The following is a 28,000-nucleotide window of genomic DNA, read 5'->3' as shown; positions in this document are numbered from 1 at the left end:
GTCCCCCAGAGCCCTCCTCAGCCTGGCCCAGCCACCCGTCTCCCCCCTTCCCCGCCCCCCAAGTCCAGCGCTAGCGCCGAGCGCCCCGCTACTGACCAGGATCTGGACTTTCGGACTTTGGACGTGGACGGTCTTTCCAGAAAGCTGTCCAACCGCATGAGGCGCTCCATGTGAAGCGCGCGAGGGTCCTGTTCTTGGTCTTGGGAGAATTCCATCTCAAAGATGGCTGGCGGGGACACGTCCAGCTCCAGGAACATGATGTTCTCAGCCTGTGAGGCCAACACCACGCCACTGGTGAGCCCTCTGCGGGCACCCAGGGAGCTCAGGCCGGGCTGGGAGGCAGTCGGAGGAGGCAGAGGCGGGGGCATCCCCTCCCACCCCGCGTCTACTCCCCAGTTCCTTACCCGGTACCTGGGGTGGGACCCCATTGCCATGGCAACGCGAGCATACTGGCTGATCGGCCTCTTGTAGCCCACAGCGGACGTTGGCCGCTTCTTCATCTGGCTGCTACTGCTGCGGGGGAGAGGCGCGGTCAGAGAGAGAAAGCGCAGGTGATGTGACCTCAAGACACGGCTGCTGGGGTGGGTTAGACCACCACCCGAGACGACAACGTCACACAGGAGCAGCGCTTTGAGTCCTGGCTGCTCCACTTCCGGTCCAGCTCCCTGCGAATGTGCCCTAGAAAAGCAGTGGAAGATGGCCCAAGTGCTTGGGGCCCTGCACCCACGTGGGAGACTCAGATGGCATTCCTAGCTCCTGGCTCCTGGCTCTGGCCTGGCCCAGCCCGGGTTGTTGCAGCCATTTTGGGAGTGAACAGTGGATAGAAGATCTCCCGCTCTGTTACTCTGCATTTCACATAAATATTTTTGAAAGGGGGGGGATGTAGTACTGATATATGGATATAATCCAAATCTTTTTAAAACAAATTTTTATGTTTATTTAAAAGGCAGAGAGAGAGAGTCTATCTTCCATCTGCTGATTCACTTCCCAAATGCCTACAATAGCCGAGGCTGAGCCAGGCCAAAGCCAGGAGCCCAGAACTCAACCCAGGTCTGTCTCCTATGTGGGCAGCGGGGACTCAAGTACTTGAGCCATCACTTGCTGCCTCCCAGGGTGTGCATTAGCAGGAAGCTGGAATGGAAGCCGAGGACTGGACCCCAGGCACTCCTGTATGGGAGCGGCATCCCAGGCAGCATGGGAACTGTTGCAACAAATGCCCACCCCAGACACCTTGAAAAGGTTTTGCCAGGGGCTGGCTCTGTGGAGTAGTAGGTTAGGCATTCACCTGCAGTGCTGACATCCCACTGGCTGCTTCACTTCCGATCCAGCTCTCTGCTATGGCCTGGGAAAGCAGTAGAAGATGGCCCAAGTGCTTGGGCCCCTGCACCTGTGTGGGAGACCCGAAGTAGGCTCCTGGCTCCTGGCTTCAGATTGGCGCAGCTCCGGCCGTTGCAGCCAATTGGGGAGTGAACCAGTGGATAGAAGACCTCTCTCTCTCTCTGCCTCTCCTTCTTTCTCTGTGCAACTTTGATTTTCAAATAAATAAATAAATACTATTTTTTAAAGAAATCTACATAGCCAAAATCCAGTCTGTGGGAGATTCTTCCAGACGAGTGATGGAGGGTTGAGTCCTCATCCACGCCTGCTTGAAGCCAGTTCTCCACCAGGAATGCACCTGACGCTCTTCCATATGATCAGAAACACACAATGAATGTTTTCCTATTTTTTGAAGACCTCTCTCTCTCTCTCTCTCTTTGCCTCTTTGTAACTCTGCCTTTCAAATGATAAATAAATTAAAAAAAAAAAAACTAAAAAACAAAATAAAACAAAACTCAGGTTTGGCTTTTTAAAAGTACTTATTTTTTGACCCAAATTTCCATTCCTAGGAATTTCCCTAAGGAAATAACCAAAGATTGGGCCGGCGCCGTGGCTCAACAGGCTAATCCTCCGCCTTGCGGCGCCGGCACACTGGGTTCTAGTCCCGGTCGGGGCACCAGATTCTGTCCCGGTTGCCCCTCTTCCAGGCCAGCTCTCTGCTATGGCCCGGGAGTGCAGTGGAGGATGGCCCAAGTCCTTGGGCCCTGCACCCGCATGGGAGACCAGGAAAAGCACCTGGCTCCTGGCTTTGGATCAGCACGATGCGCTGGCCGCAGCGTGCCGGCTGCGGCGGCCATTGGAGGGTGAACCAACGGCAAAAAGGAAGACCTTTCTCTCTCTCTCTTTCTCTCTCTCTCACTGTCCACTCTGCCTGTCAAAAATAAAATAAAAATAAATAAAAAAAAAGGAAATAACCAAAGATGAAGACAAAAATATTATGCGTAGGGGTGTTGACTGAGGCATTACTTATAATTGGAAAAAATCAGAAACAACCAAGTATGCGAGTAGGAGACAGTAAATTAGTATTGGGGTAGGCATTTGGTCTGGTGGTCAAGATGCTGGTTAAGAGCCTGCTTTCCCTATGGGAGTGCCTGGGTTTAATGCCTGGCTCCGACTCCCGACAAAGCTTCCTGCTAATGCAGACCCTGGGAGGCAGCGAACATTGATCAAATAATTGGGGTCCTGGCATGTGGAGGGCCTGGGGTGAGTTCTCAGTTCCTGGTTCAGTCTCAGCCCAGATTTAGCCAGTGTGGGAATCTGGGGAGTACACTAATGGATGGGAGCTCTCTTTTTTTTTATCTCTGCCTCTCAAATGAATAAATAAATAATTTAAAAATATATTATTCAGGGGCCGGGGCTGTGGCTCAGTAGGTTAAGCCCTGGCCTGCAGCGCCAGCATTCCATATGGGCGCCGGTTGGAGTCCCAGCGGCTCCACCTCTGATCCAGCTCTCTGCTGTGGTCTGGGAAAGCAACGGAAAATGGCCCAAGTGCTTGGGCCCCTGCACCCGTATGGGAGACCTGGATGAAGCTCCTGGCTCCTGGCTTCACCCTGACCCAGTCCTGGCTATTGCAGCCATTTGTGGGGCTGAACCAACAGATGGAAGATCTCTCTCTCTCTCTCTCTGTAACTCTGCCTTTAAAATAAAATAAATAAATATTTTTTTTAAAAGAAGTTCAAACTCTTTGTGACTTCTGACCAGAGCAAGAACTGAAAAAGGCTTTTCAACGCTCCTTCCCACACTCTCAGAAAATATGTCTTCCTCTCTTCCCAGAGGGCTGAGACGGGCGGCAGTGTGCAACCCAGCCTATTCAAACGGATGGTGAAGTGCACGTTGTGCCCGTAAAGGCCACAGACTGCAAAGCAGTCCAGGTTTACAGGAGGAAATACGTCATCTGCACTCAGCGGGCGCAGCAAGGAGAGGCCAAGGCACAACCGTCCATGTGGGCGTTCACCCCAGCAAGGCGGTATTCCTAAGCTAAAACTGCACAGAGACCACAAAAAGATCCGCGAACAGAAAGCCAAATCATGCCAAGTAGGAAAGGAGAAGGCAGAGATAACGAAGAAACAATTGAGACTAATCTTCTACACACAACTTCTGTTAAAAATGTGTATGTACACCTCCGTATGCTTAGGAAAAAAGTCTAGGTATTCAAAAAAGTTAATATCTATTATCTTTTATTGTGTGATTATGGGTGATTTTTATTTTCTTTATGCCCCCCCCCCCTTTTTGACAGCAGAGTTAGATAGAAAGACAGAGACAGAAGAAAGGTCTTCTTTTTCCGTTGGTTCACCCCCCCAAATGGCCGCTATAGCCGGTGAGCTGTGCGATCCGAAGGCAGGAGCCAGGTGCTTCTGGTCTCCCATGGGGTGCAGGGCCCAAGGACTTGGGCCATCCTCCACTGCACTCCCTGGCCACAGCAGAGAGCTGGCCTGGAAGAGGGGCAACCGGGACAGAATCCAGGGCCCCGACCGGTACTAGAACCTGGGGTGCCGGCGCCGGAGGCGGAGGATTAGCCAAGTGAGCCGCAGCGCCGACCTTCTTTATGCCTTTCTGTAATACTGAGGGTTTTTTGCAATAGAAATGCTTGTAGTTTTATATCTAATAAAACAATTCAAACATTTGAAAAGTGCAGGAAATCCTATCTATTTACGTGCACACCTACCACCCAGTTTTGCAAAATCTTAACATTTGCTATCCTTATGACAAATCTTTTTTTAAAGAAATAAAATATAGGGGCAGGGGCTGGTGCTGTGGCGTAACAGGTGAAGCCACCGCCTGTGGTGCTGATATCCCATCGGGGCGCAGGTTCAAGTCCTGGCTGCTCCACTTCTGATCCAGCTCTCTGCTATGGCCTGGGAAGGCAGTGGAAGATGGCCCAAGTCCTTGGGCTCCTGCACTTGCATGGGAGACCAGGATTGGGGCAGCTCCGGCCGTTGTGCCCAACTGCGGAGTGAACCAGCAGATGGAAGACCTCTCTCTCTCTCTCTCTCTCTCTCTCTGCCTCTCCTTCTCTGTGTAACTTTGACTTTCAAATAAATAAATAAATCTTAAAAAAATATATGTATATAGGGGCTGGTGTTGTAGCTCAGCAGGTTAAGCCACCACCTGCAACGCCAGTATCCCTTATGGGTGACAGTTCAAGTCCTGGCTACTTCACTTCCGATCCAGTTCCCTGCTGATGTGCCTGGGAAAGTTCTGGAGGATGGCCCACGTGGGGGGCCATCTTTTGCTGTCTTTCCAAGTGTATTAGCAGGAAGCTGGATCAGAAGTTGAGTAGCTGGGGCTCAAACCAGCACTGTGACATGGGATGCTGGCATTGCAAGTGGCAACTGCACTGCTACATCACAGTACTGCTCCCTGAACTGCTTTCTTTTTGTGTTCAGCAAAGTTTTTAGATTTATCCATGTAGCCCTGTATTATTCAAGTGTAACTGCATTGCTACATTGAGTATTTCAAGGTTTCAATATAACATTTTATTACTTCCTAATCAGGAAATCTTATCTATCATACTATATTCCAAAAAGCTCACTGCATGTTATGAAAAAAATTATATGTTAATTTCAAAAAATTTGCACCAAAATAAACATAATTTCATGCCATTTTCCACGAATGTTCTGTACGATCCATGTGTGGGGGCACGCATTTGACCTAACAGTTAAGACCCCCACATATCATACCGGAGTGCCTGGTTTCAAATCCCAGCTTCCTGCCAATGTGCACCCTGAGAGGCGGCAGGTAATGGCTCAAGTATTTGGGCTCCTGCCACTCATGTGGGAGACCTGGGTTATGCTCCTGGCCCCCTGCTTTGGCTCTGGCCCATCCTCAGCCATTGTAGCATTTGAGTAGTAACCAGCAGATGGGAGCTCTCTCTGTCTCATAAATAAATTAATAAAAGTCTGAAGAAAATAGAAAAAAAAGGTAAGTTTAATTTGGTGCAAAAGTCTCTGAAATCCATGTGTACTTACATATTCTCCTACATCTGGGGCTGGCGCTGTGGCACAGTGGGTTAAGCTGTCACCTGTAGCACCAGCATCCCATATGGGCACCAGTTTGAGTCCAGGCTTCTCTGCTTCCGATCCAGCTCCCTGCAAATGCACTTGGGAAGGTGGCAGAAGATGGCCCAGGTACTTGGGCCCATGTACTCCTATGGGAGACCTGGAATAAGTTCCTGGCTCCTGACTTCAGATTAGCCCAGTTCTAGAGGTTGCGGTAATTTGGGGAATCAACCAGTGGATGGAAGATCTGTCTCTTTCTCTGTAACTCTTTCAAATAGATAAAGCCTTAAAAAAATTTTTTTTTTTTTAAAGATAGGCATATAGGGGCCGGCACTGTGGCGCAGTGGGTTAACGCTCTGGCCTGAAGTGCCGGCATCCCATATGGGCACTGGTTCTAGTCCTGGCTGCTCCTCTTCCGATCCAGCTCTCTGCTATGGCCTGGGAAAGCAGTAGAAGATGGCCCAAGTCCTTGGGCCCCTGCACCCTTGTGGGAGACCCGGAAGAAGCTCCTGGCTCCTGGCTTCGGATCAGCGCAGCTCCAGCCGTTGCAGCCAACTGGGGACTGAACCCTCGGATGAAGACCTCTCTCTCTCCCTCTGCCTCTCCTCTCTCTGTAACTCTGACTTGCAAATAAATAAATAAATCTTAAAAAAAAAAAAAAAAAGATAGGCATTAGGTTGACTGTTCTTTTTCTTCCTTTTTTTTTTTTTTTTTTTTGGCTATAAAACACAGTGCTGGTGCGATAACTTGGACATTCCTGTACAGGTATTTTCGTGTACACAGCCACCATTTTCCTGCAGAATTGACCAGGAACGCAGTGTTGCATTATAGGGCATGCGCATTCCCAGCTGCACCAGATGTCGCCAAATTGCTTTTCAAGGGTTGTACCTGTGAAACGTCTCCACTGCTTTATATCCTAGGAAACTCACAGCGCGTCAGACTTTTTACTTTTAGCAACTTGATGACTGTGATATCTGATTTTTTATTACAAAACAAAAACACCGGAGGGAGAGGAAGGAAAACGAAGCTATTTCCATTTTTCAAAATAAAGCGGCACAGGTTTGAGAATAAGACTGACCCAGGTTTGAATGGCGGCCCTGGCCCAGAAGCTCTGTCACCTTGAGAAGTGGCTTTTCTGTCTCGGAGCTGCAGCTGTGCCATCCCCACCCTGAGGACTGCTGAGACAAGCACTCAGCACACAGCCGCGAGGGCTCACCACGGGCAGCTGCGACGAGTATTTGTTCTCAGTTCTTGCTAATTTCCAATAGGGACACCAACAAAATGAGCAACGGGAAGAGTCCAAAGGCGCGCACTGGAAGGCAGAGGAGGGGACGAGGCAGGCGGAGCAACTCGGGGACAGGACACTGTGTCCCGCAGAGGAGAACACGCTGTGCCGTGGGGAGGGGCGGGCAGCAACACTGGGGGCTCCCTTTATCACCCACGTACAAGGGAGGTGCCCCCGCCCAGGGGTCCTTGCAGACCCTCTGTACAGATGAAAACCAGGACAGACAAGGCCACTTTGTTGCTGCATGAGGGTCGGTGCACATGGGGACAGGCAGCCACAGCGGTGGCAAGAAGACGGCCTGCGACACAGGCCACTGAAAACCAGGGGAGGGGGAAGTGAGGACAGAAACAACTGGTCACTCAGCAGCTGCCCCACAGTGCACCTGAGCTTCAGGGCAACCCCCCAGGGTGCGGGCGGAGCCCACAAGGAGCCTGTGACTCAGAAAGGTGGGAGAGCGGGAATCCGAACCCTCCCAAGGACCCTCTGGATGGCAGTGGGCTGCCTCTCAGGAGCGCCACAGTGCGCCTCTGACAGTGCAGGCTCTGCAGGCAGGACAGGGAGCGCTGAGCAGAGGATCAGCGTGAGTTGGCAGCCTGACCCGGTGAAGGTGCCAGGGCTATTCTGGGTGGTGTGCGGGAAAGGGGCTGGGGGAAGGGAGTCTGTAACTGGGACACTGACCTCCCCGTCTGCTCCCTCTGCTGCCCCAGGCCCGCTGTGACTGCTCCCTCTGTGGTGCGCAGGCTGTGGCCAGCAGCCCAGAGCCGTGGCCTGGCTCTGCAGCCACCCACCGCCCCGCCCCACACCAGCCACAGCAGTCACGTGCTTGGTAGATCCCGTGAGTGCTCTCTCCCAGGACCCTCCCTCCACAATTGGCTGCTATCATCTTGTTTTCTTCCCTTGATACTAAAAAAATAAAAGAAAGAAACCATCTCTTGGCTCCATCCCAGAGGCTGACGCCATTATTCCCACTGCTGGCCGGGTCTGATCACCCTCTTCCCTCCCCTGTTCTGAATACAGGCACCCAACACCGCTGGGTGTTTCCTTCCAGGTCCTTCAAGGCAGCCAACATGGCCAACCAGACTCACCTCTGTGTGGTCTCCCTCTGCTCATTTCTCTGTCACGCTGCCCCACCCCAGCCTGCGAGGGCTGCCCCTTCTCCCCATCTCCCTGTTTCAATTCTCACAGGCCTGAGCAGAAACCCAGGGACTCAGGCAGGTGTTCGGTCTAGCGGTTAAGAAGCTGGTTTTTTTGTTTGTTTGTTTGTTTGTTTACAGGCAGAGTTAGTGAGAGAGAGAGAGAGAGACAGAGAGAAAGGTCTTCCTTCCGTTGGTTCACCCCACAAATGGCTGCCACGGCCAGCGCGCTGCGCCGATCCGAAGCCAGGAGCCAGGTGCTTTTCCTGGTCTCCCATGCGGGTGCAGGGCCCAAGCACTTGGGCCATCCTCCACTGCACTCCCGGGCCACAGCAGAGAGCTGGACTGGAAGAGGAGCAACCGGGACAGAATCTGGCGCCCCAACCAGGACTAGAACCTGGGGTGTCGGCGCCGCAGGCGGAGGATTAGCCTAGTGAGCCGTGGTGCTGGCCAAGACGCTGGTCTTCAGCGGTCTCCCACACTGGAGTACCTGGGTTGAGTCCCAGCTCCATGGGTGCCAGACTGCAGTTTCCTGCTCATTCAGACCCTGGGAGGCAGCAGCAGTGGCTCAATGAGTTGTTTCTCCTGCACCCACGAGGGAGACCTGGGCTGAGTTCCTGGCTCCTGCTTTCGGCCTAGCCCAGCCCCAGGCATTGCAGACATTTGGTGAGTGAACCACAGGATGGGCGTTTTCTTTCTTTCTCCCTCTCAATAACAATAAATCCAGGGGCTCAACGGGGAGCTAAGAGTGTTCCCGAGAGATGAAACCGGCTCAACTTCCTCTTCTTCTTAGAGCAAAGGACTGGCCCTCTAGGACAGGTGCAGACTGGAAGGCTACAGGACTTCATTTCAACCTCAACAATCCTACGAGATACACGTTATTCTCCCCGCTTCACCTTCCCAGAGGTGAAGGCCTTGTGTAAGCGGCAGAGCAGCGACTAGAATTGAGCGTGATCTAAGCCCTAAACCCAGTCTCTCCCTTTGGCTGATATTTTGAAAAGAACTGCAGGTGTTGGGGTGGCTGAGGCCAGAGGGCTACAGTTCCAACGGAACACTGTGAACTGTAAGCAGAGGGCTAGGGACACGCTCAGACATCTTACCCTTAGAAGACAATTTTGTATAAACACGAGGACAAAGGAAATCCAGGTCATATTTGTAAAGCAGTCACTGCTCCAGCTGGTTGCAAAAATGTTTTTTGCACGGTCACGGTCACTTTAACACAAGACTGGGGTGGGGGGGCGGCAGGCAATCACCTGGACTTCTTCTGTCTTCCCCCATGGCTGCAGAGTGATGGTGGAGAAGCCAGCGCGAGAGCGCGAGGCGTCCGCACGGCTGACAATGACCCCTTGTTCTAGAGGAGGCTGGGGGAGAACGTGGGGGGAGCTGCCTGTCGCCTGAGGAGGAGGCAGCAAAATGTTTTTCCAGCAAAAGCTCGCTCCAGGGACAGCGTGACCTTAGGTAGTTTCTGTCGGACAATGAGTTTTCCTCTCACGCTGAGCAGGGCTCCGTGTTCCCAAACCGAGAACACCACAGGCCACAGCCGAGCGGCGTGTTCCAGCCCCCGCGTGCAGCGGACGCGACAATGCCCTGATTAGTTAAATATGCTTTGGAGAGAAAGCGCTTCTCTGTTTCCCAGCCCTGATTAGGTTACGTGGCAGAGGGTGGGAGCCTTTCCTCTGGGGACTGGGGGGCTCGTTCCACGGCAGGGAGCCCTGGATGAGGAGAGCTGAGCTCCAGAAGTCCAGCTGGAAGTCCCGACCGCCAGAGCGCGACGTGGGGCAGATGCTCGGGAGGTCCCTGGCCCGCCAGGCTGCCCTGCCCGGCTCCCTCTGCTGGGTCACAGTCACAACTGGGATTGCAATTATGACGGAATTGTTTTTTTACTTTATTCTAACCACCACTGCTTTTGAAAAAGTAATTTAAAAAACCTGTTTCATATAAAAAAATTCCTGGGTCCGTTTTTATTGTCTTTTGTGTTTGTGTTAATTTTTTTTGTTTAAGTTCTGAAATAAATATTAAATACTGCAGTCACCAGACACTGCAAACTGGACAGTGACAAAAAAAAAAAAAAAAAAAAAAAAAAAAAAAGAAAGAAAGAAAGAAAAGAAAAGGAAAAAAAATCTCAGTATTATTTGCTATTTCTTAACAAATATTTTTTATAAGTAATTTCTTTCTTGGAGTTCTTTTTAGAACAATTGGTTTTAACTGTTCATATAATTTGTATTCAGTGGAGAATACTATGTGCATAACTGCCTTAGTCTTTTACCCTTATGCAGATAGATATATTTTGAATATTTTCTGTATAAAATATATATTCCTTGTGGCCAGCGCTGTGGTGCAGGTTAATCCTCCGCCTGCAGGGCCAGCATTCCATATGGACGCTGGATCTAGTTCTGGCTGCTCCACTTCTGATCCAGCTCTCTGCTATGGCCTGGGAAAGCAGTAGAAGATGGCCCAAGTCCTTGGGCCCCTGTACCCACATGGGAGATTCGGAAGAATCTCCTGGCTCCTGGCTTCGGGTTGGCGCAGCTCCAGCCGTTGCGGCCATTTGGGGACTGAACCAGTGGATAAAGACCTCTCTCTCCCTCTCCCTCTGCCTCTTCTTCTCTCTGTGTAACTCTGACTTTCAAATAAATAAATAAAACTTAAAAAAAATAGCAAGTTTGGGGGCAAAAGGTTAAACCACCGTTGGCAGCCCCAGTATCCCATAGGGGTGCCAGTTCCCCATATGGGTGCCAGTTCGAGTGTTCAGCTTCTGATCCAGCTCTCTGCTAATGCGCCCAGGAAAGCAGTGGAAGATGGCCCAAGTGCTTGGACCCCTGCACCCACGTAGAAGACCTGGATAAAGCTCCTGGCCTTGGCTTGGCCCAGCCCTGACCCACCCACTGCAGCCATTTGGGGAGTGAACCAGCAGGTGGAAAATCTCCCCATCTCTAGCTCTCCCCCGACCCCTCACCCCAGAACTCTGCCTTTCAAATAAATAAAGTAAGCCTTTAAAAGGGGGGAGGGGCTGGCACTGTGCTATAGTGGGTTAGGCCTTCATCTGTGGCACTGGCATCCCATACAGGCACCAGTTTGAGTCCTGGCTGCTCCCCTTCTGATCCCGCTTCCTGCTTATGTGCATGGGAAAGCAATGGAAGATGGCCCAAGTGCTTGGGCCACTGCATCCACGTGGGAGACCCAGATGTAGTTCCAGACTCTGGGCTTTGACTTGACCCAGCCCTAGCTGTTGCAGCCATTTGGGGAGTGAACCAGCAGATGGAAGATCTTTCTCTCTGTGTGTCTCTCTCTGTCTCTATACCTTTCCATCTTTCTTTCTTTCTTTTTTTTTTTTTAACATTTTTAAGCTTTTATTCAGTGCAAAAGATGCAAAGGAGAGTGAGGGCTTTATCTAGAGAGAGAGAGGTAAATCTGGGTTCATACTGACTACCAGGAACCAGCCACATGGAGGAGCACCTAGGCCAGGAAACATGGGGGCGGGTGGCCCAAAGGCTACGCACCCTGGAGGCGCAGGGCTGCAGCAAGCCCCATAATGGCAAAAGGCCAAGGAAAGGAAAGCCTATAACTATACCTTTCAAATACATAACTAAATCTTAAAAAACATAAAATATGGAAAGTTTATTTTCAAATGTTCGCAGACATCACCACTAAATGGACATATTTTCATTCTTTCAATGCCTATCTAAATTTTCCTTAACAAAAACATATATATATATATTTTTTTTTTTTTGGACAGGCAGAGTGGACAGTGAGAGCAAGAGACAGAGAGAAAGGTCTTCCTTTTTGCCGTTGGTTCACCCTCCAATGGCCGCCGCGGCTGGCGTACTGCGCTGATCCAAAGGCAGGAGCCAGGTGCTTCTCCTGGTCTCCCATGGGGTGCAGGGCCCAAGCACTTGGGCCATCCTCCACTGCACTCCCGGGCCATAGCAGAGATCTGGCCTGGAAGAGGGGCAACCGGGACAGAATCCGGCGCCCTGACCGGGACTAGAACCTGGCGTGCTGGCGCCGCAGGCAGAGGATTAGCCTATTAAGCCACGGCGCCAGCCAAAAACATATTACTTCTGCAACTTAACGAAGAGTTATGAGAAATTTAAAAAATATTTATTTTTATTTTAAAATTGTTCTTATTTTGTTTGATAGACATAGAGACAGAGATACAGAGACAGAGAGAGGCAGAAAGAGATCTTCTGTCTGCTGGTTCACTCCTCAAATGCAGACCTGAAATTGAGATCTGCCCAAAAGCCCAGATCTCAATACAGGTCTCCACAAAGGTGGCAGGGACCCAAATACTCGAGCCTTCATCTGTTCCCTCCTACAACATTGACCCCAGGGACTTGGACAGCCAGGTACCCGGATGCTGCACCAAACACCTCCCCCAACTTTAAGAAAACATAAAGAAGGGCAGCTCATGAGAGCAGCATTCAGCCTCGTGGTTTAGATGACTGCAGAGGCGGGGGGCTGGCAGCTAACCCGGGACAGCGTCGTTCCTCCACGAGTAGGGGAACTGGCAGCTAACCCGGGGAGGGCCGGGCAAAAAGAACAGCGCAGGGTCTGGTGTCGTTCCTCCGCGAATGGGGGAGCGACATGGAAGTTCATGGTCATGAAGCAGAAAGCTCATCTTCACTCCAGCCAAAGCCTGCACCAGGCTTAAAGTCTGGATCATGTGACTGATGCAGTTAGAACTGCAGGGACTTCCTTCTGAGAAAGGAAGAAACTCTTCCAGAGAGCACATAACTGCGAATCTCAAATCGACGCCCCTTCTCTGGGGCCAGTGTTGTGGTATAGTGGGTAAAGCCACCATCTGCAGTGCTGGCATCGCACATGGGTGCTGATTTGTGTCCTAGCTGCTTCATTTCCAATCCAGCTCCCTGCTAATCCACCTGGGAAAGCAGCAGCAATAGCCCAAGTGCTCGGGCCCACTGCACCCACATGGGAGCCCCAGATGAAGCTCCTGGGTCCTGGCTCCTGGCTTCAGTACGGCCCAGCCCTGGATGTTCTAGCCATTTGGGGAGTGAACCAGCAGATGGAAGATCTCTCTCTCTCTCTTTCTAACTCTGCCTTCCAAATAAATAAATAAAACTTAAAAGAAAAAAAAGAGGCATGAAGAAACACGACAATGGGGAAGAGGGGATTATCACAAAGGACATTGTTGGGGAACAGACAAAAATTAAAAGTAAACTCACACTATGTTATTCTAGAATCCCCATCCCCTGAAGTGGATTATTGCACTGCAGTGACCTAAAAGAGCGTCTTCATTCTCAGGAAATGCAGGCAAGGGGCCAGGCGGTCCACGACTCAATGCCAAATGATGGGGGGGGGGGCAGTAAGGGAAGAATTAATAATGTTGCAAAAGTGTTAACAATTTGATGAAGGGCTCAAAGAAATTCTTTGTACTATTTTTTTTTTTTTAAGATTTATTCATTTGTTTACTTTGAAAGGCAGAGTTATACGGAGAGGGGGAAACAGAGAGAGAGAGAGAGAGAGAGAAAGAGAGAGAGAGAGAGAGAGAGAGAGGAAGAGATAGCTTCCATTTGCTGGTTCACTCCCCAAATGGCCACAATAGCTGGGGCTGGGCCAGGCCAAAGCCAGGAAGTGGGAGCTTCTTCTGGGTCTCCCGCATGGGTAGCAGGGACCCAAGCACTTGGACCATCTTCCACTGCTTTCCCAGGCGCATTAGCAGGAAGCTGGGTCAGAAGTGGAGCTGTCAAAACTCAAAGCAGTACTCATATGGGAAGCACACATGCCAGGTGACAGCCACACCAGCTGAGCCACACAAGCCCCAGAACTTTTTTTTTTAAGATTTAATTATTTGAGAGAGAGAGAGAGAGTCCACCTGCTAGTTCACTTCTCAAATGGCCTCAACAGCCACATCTAAGCCAGGCTGAAGTCAGGAGCCAGGAATGCCATCTGGGTGGCAGGGCCTAAGTACACTATTGCTTTCCCATGGGTATTAGCAAGGAAAGGGATCAGAAGCAGAGCAGCCAGTACCATAATATGGACTGCCTGCATCACAAGCAGTGGCTTAACCTACTGCACCACAATTCTGGCCCCTCTTTGTATTATTCTTACGTTTCAAATTAAAATGTTAAAAAAAAAAAAAAAAAGAATGTTGGGCCAGAGTTGTGGCACTGGGCTAAGCCACCACCTGTGATGCCAGCATCTCACATAGGCATGAGTTCAAGTCCCAGCTGCTCCTTCTGATTCAGCTCCCTGCTATTGTGCCTGGGAAAGCAGTGGAGGGGAGGTCCAAATACTTGGGCCTCTGCCACTCATGTGGGAGACCCGGATAAAGCTCTTGGCTCCTGGTTTCAGTCTGGCCCAGCTTTAGCTATTCAGACCATTTGAGGAGTGAACCAGTGCATGAAGATTTTCTCCTCTCTCTTTCTCTCTCTCACTTTGTCTTCCAAATAAATAAAAATCAATCTTAAAAAAAAAGTCACCTTACAGCCTCGCCTCTCACCCCATCTGACACTCAGCATACTGATGGCATGACTACAACCAATGTAAAAAAATTTCCCCCACCTGCAAGCTTGCAAGCCAGGCACTTGCATGAGCACCAGATAACCAACAGAGCAGAAACCCCACCAGCATCCGCCTCTAGCAAGCCGCACTGCAGCAGTGGGGTCGAAGCCTGGCCTCGCGGCAGTCACCTGGACGCCTTGAGCAGGAGGAAACCACAAACCATGAGCCCTGAGATGTAGCAAGAGCCTGCAAGTGAGGCTGTCTGTAGCCCCGCCTCACGGGCAGTTCTGGCTGTGGCCAGGGTGAGGAGCTCTGCAGCACACGGCGTACGGCTGAGTCCCTGCTTTGGTTAGGAAGGCGGGTTTGAGTCCAAGATGACAGCAGTGGAAAGTCCTCTACCGGTGGACTTGGCCCTTACACACCTGTGCAGGGTCACGGTGGCTCAGCCTTTCAGGAACTGGATTAAGCAGGCATCCAGTGCTCCCATGAGAAGCTCCAGACCTCTTGCCAGCTTCCCATCCCAGATTTGGGGACTTGTGCCCTAGCTTGGCAGTCCTAGGATAGGGAGAGCGAAGCATCTTCCAGAAGCGCCTTGCTGTCCAGCCTCTGAAGCGGACAGTGGCTCAGCTGGGGGAGGCAGTACCTCCGCTGGGCTTGAATAGCCTATTGGCTTGCTATTCAAGGCCACCAGCAGAGGGCACTGCACACCCAGCCAATGGACGCAGCTGCCCATCAGCGCTAGGACGCGGAAACAGGTGGAAATGCTGACTCACCCAGCTGAAACCGGCTGGAGAGGCTGCATGGCACCTCTGCCATGTCACGATCCAGTTACTTCTCTGTATTCCCACTGGACTGCGAGCCGTCTGCAGGATCTCATGCAGTACCTGACACACAGTAGGGCTCGGTACATGCTAGCTACAGTTGCTGTGTTTGGCACCTGCACCCCAGGCCAGTGCATCTCATTTCTTTTTACAGAACACCCCTCCTGCATGGAGATCCCTGCACACTGGGTCCCAAGCGTCCTCCAGCTGCGTCCTCCCTAGCTCTTCCCCCTGCCACACAACACCTGTCTCCCTGCAGGCTGGGCCTCAGGCCCCTGAGCAGCCCCAGGCCAAGCCTGCCAAGCCCTGGGTGGACACCAGGTAGGGGACTCACGCTCCAGCTGGCACCAGCGGCTGGAACTTCCACTGCTCCTCCTCGCAGTCCAGGAAAAGGCGGTTCATGATCTTGTTCTTCTCCTCGGGGGGGATGAAATTCTCGATGATCAGGTACCTGCAGGCGGGACAGAGGTGGGGATGCAGACGGCAGTGCAAGGCTGCCTAGGGCCTGGGGGCTGAAGGGTCAGAGCAAGGAGCGGAGAAGGTGGGAAACCAAAAGAGCTGGGGGAAGGGGTCCTTAACGTCTTAAAAAACACACTGAATGCAAAGGTTGAAGGTGTGGGGCCAGCACCCAGCATGCACTGGGGCTCAACAGATGCAGACAGCAGAGATGGCGGAAGCTGCAGAGGTGGGCCTGTCCCTGTCTCTCAGGCACACCTCACTCCTTCCACATGGACCTGGGCGTGAGGGCACCGTCAGAAGGGGGCCTCTGGGAAAAAGAAGCATCTGGCAGGGGACCCAGAGCAGTGGGGAGCAGCGGGGGCCCCTACTTGAGCTTCAGTTCCCGGGTCTGCTCGTTCTGCGCCTCCTCCAGGTCCTGCCGCACGCGGATGTACTCGTCGTGCTGGTCCTGGATCTCCGCCTTCACCGCCTGCAGCTTGGCGTAGAGCTGGGTGGGGACACAGGCAGCTCAGAGGCTGCTCGGGGCTGCAAAGGGGCTCCGGTCCACAGGCTGGGCCCTGAGGACGCTGGGGAGCCCGGCCCGAGCTGCCCGCTGCTGCCCCACCCACTGGGAATCTGGCCCGGCCACTCAGAGGGCTGCCCTGTGCCCCTTCACTGAGCCGGTGGCCCCGACCTGCCATCCGCACCAGAGATGCTCAGACTGAAGGGAACTTTGGGTCTGACCTTTTTTACAGATGAGGAAGCTGAGGCTTAGATTTGGCCAAGATCTGGCTGACTTGTGCAAAGAGCAGGAACTGGGACCTGGGCCTCACTTGGAGACCTGGGCTCCCAGACGGAGGTCCCGAGTGAGGTGGGAAGGGGACGTGCCGCTCCTGCCTCTCCAGGTGCTCTGCACGGTGGGCGTGATGGCAGCACTGGCCTCCCGCTCCACAGCCGACCCACCGTGCTGGGCCCTGGTTGGCTCTGGGCCATCCACATCTGCAGCCCTGAGGTCTCCCCAGGTTCTTCCCAGAATCCCAGGTACGCATTGTCCCTGCTGCAGCCTGGGCAGTGTCTGTGAGCAGATCCCTGTGCCATGCCCCATCACGGGGGCTCATGCTCCCTCCCTGAGCACACCCTGCATGGGTCTCCACACCCAGGTCTCCTACACCCTGGCGACACCGGTGGGGGGGAGGGGGAGTTACACAGGATGGTGAGGACGGCAACCCTGGGGAGGGACAGTGACAGCTCCTGACCCATGAACCCCCAGCCCTGGCCAGGGGCTCTATCCCAGGCCACATGGGAGGGACTCTCCCTCCCCGGCAAGCACCAGCAGTGTAGGCAGTGTGACGGGCAGACTGGGGAGGTGCCCCCCGGGGCCAGCCGCCCTGCCGGCGCCCTGCCGCTGCCTCTCACCTTCTTGAGCTTCTTGGTCTTGGCCTCCACCTCCTGCTGCAGGGACGTGTAGGTGCCCCGGAGCTCCATGGTCTCCTCGTCTCGGAGCAGCATCTCCTGCTGCATCTCCCGTTCTCGGCGTTTCTAGGCCAAGGCAGAGCAGGGGGCTCACTGGGCGGCACGGAGCCCAGGGGACCAGCTTGCTCTGCCTTCCAGGAGACGCGGCGTCAGATGCCAAGGGGGAGAAGCAGGCATCCTGTGCCCACGTCTACCGCTCCCCAGGCATAAGCGGAGCCCCTTGGAACCTCCTTGTGTGGACGGAGAGACCCCAGCCCTGAGGGCTGGCACCCTCCAGGGGCAGCAGGCACACAGACGGATGCCCACCACACCGGCTTCCAAGCCGCCTCATCCTCTCCTTGTGTGGTTGCATGGCTCATTGGTAACCAATGAACAGGTTCTTGACGATTTATGAAAGAATCTCGCAGTCAGCAAGATTCACATCTTTGTGGAAGGCCCTGGGATTGGTCCCAGGTGCTCTGTGCAGGCTGGCAGCATCGTGGAGGGCAGTGCCCTCACGGGATCCAGAGAGGCACAGCTGAGATTCTCAGCCCTGGCGTTTCAGGGGCCCCAAGTCCATGACAGCTTCCCGCCCTTCAGCCCCCAGACACGACTGTGTGGCGACGAGGGGACCTGAGCCCTGGCAGCCCTACCTGCTCGGCAATCTCCTGCCTCTTGAGTTCCAGCATCTTCTGCTGCTCGTTGGTGTGATCCATGATGTTCCTGCCCCCGATGAGCAGCTTGCTCTCCATGGCCTGGGGACAGAGAGGCGGTCAGAGACGGGCTTCCCCAAGGGTCACAGCACTCACCCTACTTGAGGTTTTGCTTTCCTGCTCTGTGGTCCATCAAGCAGCAGATGCAAGACGGGGCATCTGGGCCCCCCTGGCCCTCAGCTGGAGACAGAGACTCCCTCTCCAGCCTCTCTGGCCACAGCACAAGGCTCCCATTGTCAGCTGGGCCATTAGTGAGGCCAAGAGAGGAAACCCCTCAGGGAACACAGGGCACCTGATCCGTTTGCTTTGGATACAGAGAGATGCCGTGGCTGGGAGGAGGCCGGGGGCAGCAGTCTAACCCCGGCAGCTGGGCCCCAGCTGGCAGGTCAGCAGGGAGGAGATGGAAGATACACTCACTGGGCGGCCCAGCCCTCGCGCTAACTGGCTTCTGGCTCAGGAAGCTCTCAACACAGGCTGCAGGAGAGGGTCTCATCTTTGGCTGGCCTGGGAGGCAGAAGAAAAACCCAAGGGAGAAGATGCTGCAGCAATCGGGGTAGTATGGGGCCCTACAGGCAGCGTGAGCTTTGCATTCAGCCAGAAAGATGTGGTTCAACCCACCAGCCTCGAGCCCCTGGGTGGGTTTCTCCCTCGGGTTCTTTCCTCTGTGGAATGGGGACCACACAGTCCATGCTCCAGGAAGGCCAGCTAACATTTGCAGAGTGCCCACTATTTTGCAAGGTGCTGAGCTCAGCCCTCAGCAGCTATCATCTCCATCCGCCCTTCCCCGGGCAAAGGAAAGAACTATTCCTCTTCCCCTATTCCCCTATAACAAAGGCAGAGGGGAGATTTGAACCCAGCACCCCGGTCTCACCCAGTGAGCCCCGTGCTATGTGGAACCCATGTGAGTGCTTGGCACAGATACTCAGCAGGTGCTTCTTGAATCCCAGACTGAAACCAGAGGGAACTGTGTGCACCATGACTCCACAAAACGCACTTCACCGCGGCCAACAGGAGGCGCTGCCCCCGCGGCACCCAGCCGTCCTTTGCTTCCACCCCAGGCCTCCTGGAAGGCTGAAATCACCTTGAGCCACCCAAAGAAACTGGCCGCCGCCCCACTGGAACTCTTCCCTGCGGAACCAGCTGACCTGCCTGAGGCTTTCACAGTGGGGAGTTGTGGGAGGGTGCAGGGAGCACACCACTGGGGACAGAGCAGGACAGGGGCTCAGGGCTGCCCTGGGGAGGTCAGAGGCTGGGCTGTGTGAAGATGCCAGGGGACAGAGAGCAAAGCTGGGGCAGTCAGAGAGGCTCGAGCCTCGTGCCAGCCACCCCGGTCTTGGGGGCCAAGGAGAGAGGAAGGAGCCCCGGGCAGCCCCCTGCTCTCCTCTCAGTAGACTCCCCACTGACCCCATCACCACGGCGCAGACCTAACTCACCTGATTCCTTCTCTCTCAAGGCCGGCCCCTGCCTGACCCTGCAAGTGAGCAGCTCGCCTCCCGCCTCCTGGCCCCACACCCGGCCAGCCCCACAGTGCCATCACACCTGCTTCCTGGGGGGGCTGACACCAGAGGCGCCTTTCCCTGACACCTGCTGCCTCTCCACACTCCTCCTGACTCACCTGGCTCCTCGCTGCCTCAGTTTCCCCTTCCACCTGTCCATCACATGACACCTGGGGTAACCCACCAATCACACAAGCATGAACAGCTGCTCCTCGCTGCAGCTACCTAGTGGTTTCCCTTCAGGATGAAATCTCGGATCTGCAGTTACAGGCCGGGGGCTGGAGCCTCCCAGGCCTGCTCACCGTGTACCCGGGTCTGGCCCTCCAGCTTTTTTTTTTTTTTTTAAGGTTTATTTATTTATTTGAAAGGCAGAGTTACAGAGATGTAGAGGCAGAGAGAGAGAGAGAGAGAGAGAGAGAGAGAGAGAGAGAGAGAGAGAAATCTTCTATCCACTGGATCACTCCCCAAAGTTGGGCCGATCCGAAGCCAGAAGCTTCTTCTGGGTCTCCCACGTGGATGCAGGGGCCCAAGGACCTGGGTCGTCTTCTACTGCTTTCCCAGGCCACAGCAGAGAGCTGGATGGGAAGTGCAGCAACCGGCACTACAGGAAGTGGCTTTACCCGCTATGCCACAGTGTTCTCCCTGGCCCTCCAGCTTCGCTGAGAGCATTCCTTGACATGTTGTGGAACGTACAAGCCCGGGTTCTTGCTTCCCCCCCACTCCCATCGGGAAAACTGCCACTCATCTTGTCCCCTCCCGCTGCGTTTCGGGCCTCCTGGACTAGAAGGGCAGAGCCATTCCTGAGCCCCAGCCCGTCTCCCCGGGAGCACCTCCGGGAGCCATACCTTACTCACACCTCAGGGTCCTGGCTCAGCACACAGCTTGGCACACAGCAAGCCCTCAATAAGCATTTGAGGAACCCATGGGCATCCTTGAGGTGACCCAGAGGAAGTCCCAGGTCCTTCTGGGGGGCCGTCTTACCCAGAAGAGGCCCCGTCTCTCTCCCAGTCTCTCCTCCACTGACCGATCAGCCTAAACTACTGCAGGCTCTGAGCACCTGGGAGACCCAGCAGGGGTGCGAGGCTGGTGTAAGAGACAGCAGAGGAACCACGGGGAGGAGGCCCCACTGTGAGGGCTGTGGACAGCTGACCACTCCAGCCGCCAGGTAATGGAACCTTCAGGGGCCTGATGTCTGGCCTGGTCTCCAGATCGGGGCGGGGGTTGGGGGGCACTTGTCCACTTGGGCCTTGAGTCCTTGCGTCTTCCTCAGCGTTCCGACTCTGGCATTCTTTGTCTGCCATCTGAGAACAAGGCGCGGGCTCCTGGGGTGGGCCTTTGGTGCACTGGCTACGATGCCATTTGGGATGCCTGCGTCCCGGGTCAGAGCCCCTAGCTTCAAGTCCAGGCTCCACTCCTGATTCCGGCTTCCTGCTTATATTCACCCTGGGAGGCAGCAGGTGATGGTTCAAATGCATGGGTTCCCTGACACCCATGTGGGAGACCCCAGCTGCGGCATGCATTTGGGGAATGATCTCGTGGATGGAAGATTTCTCTGTCTCTCTGCCGTTCAATAAAATAAAAATAATTAATTTTTAAGAAGACACTGGTTCTCAAACATAGCTGCGTATTCAAATCCCCTGGGGAGCAGACCTGGACAGAGAACCCTGCCCAACCCCCTGACCCCCACGTGACCTGCACATTTTCCCCCCACGTGACCTGCACATTTTCCTGTGTGGAAAGGACAGCTTTTTTTTTTTTTTTTTTTTTTTGACAGGCAGAGTGGACAGTGAGAGAGAGACAGAGAGAAAGGTCTTCCTTTGCCGTTGCTTCACCCTCCAGTGGCCGCCGCGGCCGGCACACCACGCTGATCTGATGGCAGGAGCCAGGTGCTTCTCCTGGTCTCCCATGGGGTGCAGGGCCCAAGCACTTGGTCCATCCTCCACTGCACTCCCTGGCCACAGCAGAGAGCTGGCCTGGAAGAGGGGCAACTGGGACAGAATCCGGCGCCCCGACCGGGACTAGAACCCGGTGTGCTGGCACCACAGACAGAGGATTAGCCTAGTGAGCCGCGGCGCCGGCCAGAAAGGACAGCTTTAGCGCCCTCCTGCTCACACCAGCATTTTCCCAGTGCAGGCTAGTGAGGTTCAGGAGCCCACCCGGGGTCACAGCACAGCCGTAACACGTGAGTGAAGAATCCAGAGCTGGGCCTGCGTGGCTCCGAAACCGAGGCCCTTTCTATTGCGGTCATGGTGCTAAGTGATGAAGCAGCAGAACCTATTAAAGGAAATCAACCTGTTCCCTGCGAGACAAGGTCCTGCGTGACCAACCTCTGGAGCCCCTTCAAACAGGGACAGGACAGCCTGCTGCTGTGCTCAGGGAGGCCAGAGGTGACTCAGAGCGACCCGGGCGGGGCGAGGGGATGCAGCACAGGGACGGGGAGGTGATTTCGGGAACGGACACAGGCACCGCTCCAGATGAAAAAATGCGCCAGTGATGAATGACCTCTGCTGGGCGCTGTGCAAGACAGCGCACGCGTGAAACACACCAGACTCCCCGGAGGCCCCCAGAGGCTTCTGGCGGTAAAATGCAGGGCAATTTCCAGGCTGTGTGTGCTGACAAAGAAATGGCAGATCAGGGCCAGTCACACTTTTACATCTTGGGGGGGAGCGATGCTCACTCCACTCAAATGATAGCTGAGAGCCATCAGTTATGAGCCAGGAAAAAATGGTGGCGGGGGCAGGGAGGGCTGGGGTGGAGTAACTCTACTGTTCCCGGAAGATACTGGCCTAACCCTAGCTAAAAGCGCAGCAGCACTTGGCCAGGCACTGGCACCAAGGCTTTCCAGAAACAAGACATAATCTGTCCGCCAAAAGTCAGGAGGATGCTGATCTGGAGTGCTGTGCACAGTCCCCCGCCTGCCCCTCGAGACTGGAAGCAGAGGGTGTGATCTGGAGTGCTGTGCACAGTCCCCTGCCTGCCCCTTGAGACTGGAAGCAGAGGGTGTGATCTGGAGTGCTGTGCACAGTCTCCCGCCTGCCTCTCTGGAGACTGGAAGCAGAGGTTGTGATCTGGAGTGCTGTGCATAGTCTCCCCCCGTCTCTCCAGGGACTGGAACCGGAGATGCCTCAGGGCTATTCTGAGACTTAGGAAATAGGACTCTTGCCTTTCAAAGACAAAGAAAGGTTAAGAGGACCTGTCTGGAAACCAAGCAATCCAAAGACCCAAATGGAGCGACAGGGGAAGTTCCAGGCTTTCCCAATCAATCCTGGAAAGAGCTTATCCCTGGAGCTTTCTGGAGAAACAAAAGGAAGTTTTACCACTTATATGAAAAAGACTCATGAAATGTATTATCTCAAGAGTCGGCAGAGGATTAAATATGGAACAGTTTAGGAAGGGGTTGGAAGGACACATTTTTACCTATTATTGTCTTCGTCTTTCAGAGAAAAAAAAATGTAGATATCAAAGTAACCACAGAAATAAAACGAAGCGAGCAGCTTCACCTATGTCCTGCCTCGACTACTCAGCTGCTTCCATTTCCCTCCTTCCTCGGAGCTGTCCATACGCACACTTCACTTTCACCGCCACAGACACGGGATAAACACGCCTACAAGCTCTGTCCTGCTAGTTCCATTTCATCTAATTGTCCAAGCATTTTGTTACTTCTGTGAAGTTTATGCTTGTAGTTTTAATGGTGTTTAAAGCGGATAATCTGTACAAATTCGTATATTTCATTAACCCCAGAAGATGGTCAGGTTGTTTACAGTAAACATTTGCACGTGTAAGTTTTTGTTTTCTTGTTGCTGACTTTCTTACAAGGCAATCTCAGGACTACAGAAAGGGGAGAGAGATCTCATGGGCCTTGGAATAGCTTACCAAGTTAGCCTTTCCAATGGTTTCCAGCACTTCAACACTGTTCGCAGTAAGTAACAGAACTACTTCCACTGCAGCCTCACTAGCATGAAATAACAGCTCAAAAATGCATTACTGTAATAGATACAAAATGGAACCTACATTTATATTATGTTCTCTATAACTTTCCTTAAAAAAGATGCATTTGAAAGGCAGGATGGCAGAGAGAGAGTGAGAGACAGAAAGAGATCTGCAATCCACTGGTTCACTCCCCAAATGTCCACAACAGCCAGGGCTGGGTAAGGTTGAAGCCAGGAGCCAGAAATCCCATCCAGGCCTCCCACGTAGGTGGCAGGGCCCCCAGCTAAGTGGGTCATCATCTGCTGCCTTCCAGGAGCCTCAGCAGGAAGCTAAGTCTGGGACTCGAGTCGGCACTCTGAGATGGGATGTGGGCACACCTAGCGGTAGCTGAACCTGCTACATCACACTGCCTGCCCTCTTTTCCCAACACACCCTTTTGTGCTGTTTAGGGTGATTTATTTATTTGGGGAGCACAGAAATAGAGAGGGGACAAGGGAGGGAGGAGGGCGGGGAGGGAGGGAGAATGTGTGTTCTCATCTGCTGATTCATTCTCCAAATGCCCGCAACAACCCACAACAACCCGGGCTGGGCCAGGGCCCAAGCTAGGAGCTGAGAATGCCATCCCATCGGGGTGGCAAACCCAATCACCTGAGCCATCACCAGAGCCCGGAATTAAACCCGGCACTGCAGTGTGGCAGGCAGCTGTCTTAGCCGCCAGGCTGAATGCCTGCTCCCTTGTGGCTGATTTTTGGCTGAGGGGATGGATCTCTTATTCCAAGCAGAGATCTTTGCTGATTCAGCTTCCACCTTCCCTGGCTACGCTACCCTGGGCCCATGCATCCTCACACCACGAAGGCCGGCACCTCCCCTGGTTCCTGAACCCATCTGAGATTGCAGACAGAATCGGAACTGCCCATCAGGGCCAGGGCCTGATGTATTGGCCGAGGCTCCTGGGTCCCCACGCCCCGGCCCCCCCCTCATTCCCATGACGTGATTCTCAGGACTGGTTCCTGCAAACCTGCGTGCAGGTCAGGTCTCCTTGGACACAGAACTCTCTTCCAGCTCTCTCCTGCTAGCTGGGCCCTGGGTTTCCTGCAGAGAACTGTGGGTGACGACAGTCGTTGCCCACCTATTCCCCTGTCTAGCCGCGCTGGGACCCGGCACGGACGTGGTCTGAATGACAACCATGCCTGCCTTCTCGCTTCCGTGCCAAGTCTGGCCCAGGCACCCCAACCCACACACACTCAGCCAGGCAGGCTGACAGACCCAGCCTTGTGCTGGAAGAGTGGGCTGGCTCGGGTGTGAAATCTGTGTGTGTGCTGGGGGTAGGGGGTGATGCTCAGTACCAGTGCAGGGTCTCAGCCCCCTTCCCCCAGTCTCAGTCCATGCAGTCTGCTTTACCCCCACGCTTTGAAATACGTCCCACACAAGATCCCTTTCTTTGCTTAGAGACCAGGTTGTTTTTTTCCCTTTTGTTTTCCCCATTTCTCAGGATAGCAGTGGCCACCTCCTCCTTGGCTGTGGGGATCTCAATCCTTAACCACCACCTATGGAGGGCAGGGAGGGCCCAGGTTGCCTTCAGCCGCTCAAAGCGATTCAGGCTGGGGTGAACAAAGCAGAGAGCCTGGGAATCTGTTCTGAGACCCCAGGAAAAGCCCCCTGGAGCTCTCAGCTGCCCCGTTAATGCTTCCTTTGTGATCTTTCAGAGCAAAAGAGTAGAGGTGGGTGGTGCCGGGAGACAGAACTGGGTTTGGTCTGGCTACCGCTAAGTCAGTCCAGTGTGACTAAAAGGCCAGCGGAGGCTGTGAGGGTAGAGGTGATGGGGCTGGGCGCCCAGGCCACCACCACCTGACACTCAAGAGGACACAAATCCCAGGGAAAACCAGAGGAACCAGGACTCACAGACCCCCATGCTATGCCTCACAGATGAGGATATGGAAGCTGGAGGAGTCCTCTGAGCTGCGGGTTCCCAGTGAAGGGCAAGAGCAGCTGCCCCTCCACGGGCTGTGCCTTCCCAAGTAACTTCCCAATATGATCAAGGCCCTGGTGCCAAGAATCAGTGCAGGTAAGCCGCTGTGACAATGAACAGCCAGAAACACAGCAGGGACCACCCCGGCTTGCAGACACGGCCCGGGACACAGGAGTAACTGGGGCACACATCCAGAGGGAGAAGGAGGCCCCAGGACCCCAGTACTGATCTGGAGAGCCAGAAAGGAGACACTCGCTGCAGCCAGCCACTCTTCTGGGAAGATATCATCAGCAGGATGATGTTCCCAAGGACACAGGAGGCGAACTGCTCTGCTCGGCCACTGCCGCCTAATCTACGACATTCTGCAGGAGACAGGAGTCTCAGATGCAATTTGCCATGTGCCTGAGGCTGGGCTGGGCCCTTTTTACACTAATTACCCTGTCTCAGCATCGCTAGGACCTTATGAGATAATGATTAGGATCTCCATTTGACAGACGAGGAGAGCAGGGCTCAGACAGGCGATTTGCTCAAGGTCATGGAGCCAGTAAATAGCATGGTGGATTTGAACACCAGCCTCCCAACCCAAGTGCGACGCCCTTTTCTCCATGCACAGCCTTCTTCTGGGTTCAGGCACCCTAGAGAAAGCTCTGTCCCTTCACCAACCCAGGAAGCACCAGGGAAGCTCGGGGTACCACTTTCTCCTCCAGCTGAAAGAGAGTCCTGATGGAGATGCACCTGCCCGAGTGAGGCTCTCACGGGGCCTCTGGGGGAAGCGGCTTCGAGCTCTTGACCGTGGGCTGGAGAGAGCATGTTAGTACCACCAGAGAGCCAGACAGAGGCCAAAGCCTGAGCACTCACAGAAAGGGCTACCCACAAGTCCCATGGTGGTATGACAAACAGCATCGGCCATGTCAGAGCACCCTGGTCCCCTGACACCCTGGCACCCTCTCTGCTGCAAAATCCACAGCATCAGCCCTCTGGACTTCAGTTTTCTCAACTGTAAAATGGGCGTGAGTACCCTGCCACTTTGCACGGGAAGCTGGATAACAGTTGGCAAAGTGCTGAGTAGATGACAAAATGCAATCAAAGGTTGGCGGCTGCTCACGCACTCGGTGCCGCACTGATGCTCACCGGCCGCTCACCGCAAAAAAGCCAAGTCAACGGCTGAGCTCGACAGAGCAGCCCTTTCCGCCACAGGCCTAGTTCTCCTTTTCCAGCCCCCCCCCCCCCACCGGCCGCGGTCTTGAGGAGTCAGCAGTGAGAGAGACAATGGGGGCGGCACGGACAGTGCTATTTTCAGAGCAGTGCTGCTATCTTGGGGATCCTCTGCCCTGGGGGACGGAAATCAGGACACTGAGTTTGAGGCTCTTTCTTGAGTGGCTCGAAACACAGCGAGCACGACAGCTGTTTCAAGTGCTAGGAATTCTCTCTTCAGGAAGAAAGCCCGGGCGTCTATCCTGCCGGTCAAGATGTCACTTAGGGTGCCTGCGTGAAACACCAAGTCCCTGGGCTCGAGTCCCGGCTCAGGCCCTGGCTCCAGCTTTCGGGGAGCCAGCAGTGATGACTCAAGTAATTGGGTTCCTCCCTCCCATGTGGGAGAGACCTGGACCTGAGTTCCCAGCTCCTGGCTTTGACGCTGGCCCAGCCCTGGCCACACCAGGTATTTGGGAAGTAAACCAGTGAATGGGAGTCCCTTCCCACCCCCCAAATAAATAAGTGTTTAAGAAAAAAGAAAACAGGAAGAAACAATGAGAGATTGAGAGAAATTTCGGCCAGGGAGCGAGGGGCGTACACCCTGGTCTCGGCCTTGAACTGGGCAAGGCAGGATGCCCGGAAGTGCTTCAGGCCACGCTGGAGAAGAGCGGGCAGAGACAGTCAGCCCTGAAACTTTCAAGTAGATGAAAACCATGAGTAAAACCACTAGAACAACGCTTCACTCCCAAGCCAGCTTGTCTCTCCATTCCTCTTTCCTACAAGCTTCAGGAAGCACCCTTGTCTAGGGGGTGGGGGTAGTGGTGGGGGTCACGGCCTCCAGGCTCCCAGTGAAGGCCTGGCCATCCCTTTCCCTCCTGCACTGCCCGCACGCAGGCTGCTCCCTGCCTCCTGGCTCCCAACCCACGGCTCCCCAGGTGAACCAGCAAATGGTACAAAGAGCAAGGAATCATCTACCTATCACTTCCTCCAACCCCTGGCAGGGGAAGCCACTTGTCCACAGCCACAGGATTACCAACAACTGGTGTAAATGGGTATGGTCATCAACCTGGAGTTCCCTCAATTATTCATCACCTTCAAGCAAATCTTCCAACGGGATCTTGACATACAAAGGAACAAACAAACAAACAAAAAAATCAATGGAAATCGAACTAAAAGATACGATTATTTTTGGTGCAAAAATTTCTAAATCCAAGCACCTGTCTGTCTTCCCCCCAACAAAAGGGTTTTTCCCCTTGAAGAAATTTACATTACTTTTTGTTCAGTTGAAAAAAGTAACATACAATTATGAAAAAGGTATAAAAATCCTGGCTTCAGATCGTCACAGCTCAGGCTGTTGCGGCCATCTGGGGAGGGAACCAGCAATGGAAGAACTCTCCCTCTCTGCCTCTGCCTCTAACTCTGCAATTCAAATAAATAAAATAAATCTTAAAAAAAAAAAAAAAAAGTGGAGCCAGAGGCCAGCACTGTGGCATAGTGGGTAAAACATCGAGTCCCAGCTGCTCCACCTTCTGATCCAGCTCTCTGCTGTGGCCTGGGAAAGCAGCGGAAGATGGCCCAAGTCCTTGGTCCCCTGCATCCACGTGGGAGAACCAGAAGAGGCTCCTGGCTCCTGGCTTTGGATTGGCCCAGCTCCAGCTATTGATTCCATCTGGGGAGTGAACCAGTGGATGGAAGACTTCTCTCTCAGCCTCTGCCTTTCTGTAACTCTGCC

The 28,000-nt window shown here is 53.8% G+C and overlaps 1 protein-coding gene and 1 long non-coding RNA gene across 5 annotated transcripts in view; one reads left to right on the top strand and one right to left on the bottom strand.

Moving 5' to 3' along the window:
• The window catches only part of KIF3C (kinesin family member 3C), a 43,946-nt gene that overhangs the window by 3,867 nt on the left and 12,079 nt on the right, over positions 1-28,000 (bottom strand). Inside the window, exons 2-7 of one of the 4 annotated variants that reach the window (XM_008254660.4) lie at positions 17,620-17,721; positions 16,931-17,053; positions 15,904-16,022; positions 15,411-15,527; positions 405-510; positions 97-269 (exon numbers count right to left, since the gene is read on the bottom strand). In XM_008254660.4, the coding sequence (XP_008252882.2) occupies positions 97-269; positions 405-510; positions 15,411-15,527; positions 15,904-16,022; positions 16,931-17,053; positions 17,620-17,721 (740 nt within the window). Of the gene's footprint in view, positions 1-96; positions 270-404; positions 514-1,285; positions 1,388-11,141; positions 15,140-15,410; positions 15,528-15,903; positions 16,023-16,930; positions 17,054-17,619; positions 17,722-28,000 lie in introns of those variants that run through there. The other 3 variants (XM_002709977.5, XR_007918311.2, XM_051843125.2) reach the window with 3 other exon arrangements.
• LOC103347721 (uncharacterized) lies at positions 191-9,886 on the top strand. Its single transcript, XR_007918313.2, has 3 exons — positions 191-294; positions 3,151-3,487; positions 6,108-9,886. It is a non-coding gene; the product is annotated as an uncharacterized lncRNA (long non-coding RNA).

Source organism: Oryctolagus cuniculus, chromosome 2 (assembly GCF_964237555.1).
Source record: "Oryctolagus cuniculus chromosome 2, mOryCun1.1, whole genome shotgun sequence".
NCBI lineage: Eukaryota > Metazoa > Chordata > Mammalia > Lagomorpha > Leporidae > Oryctolagus > Oryctolagus cuniculus.
The sequence above is the reverse complement of the archived record's forward strand: the minus strand, read 5'-3'. Positions and strand labels throughout refer to the sequence as shown.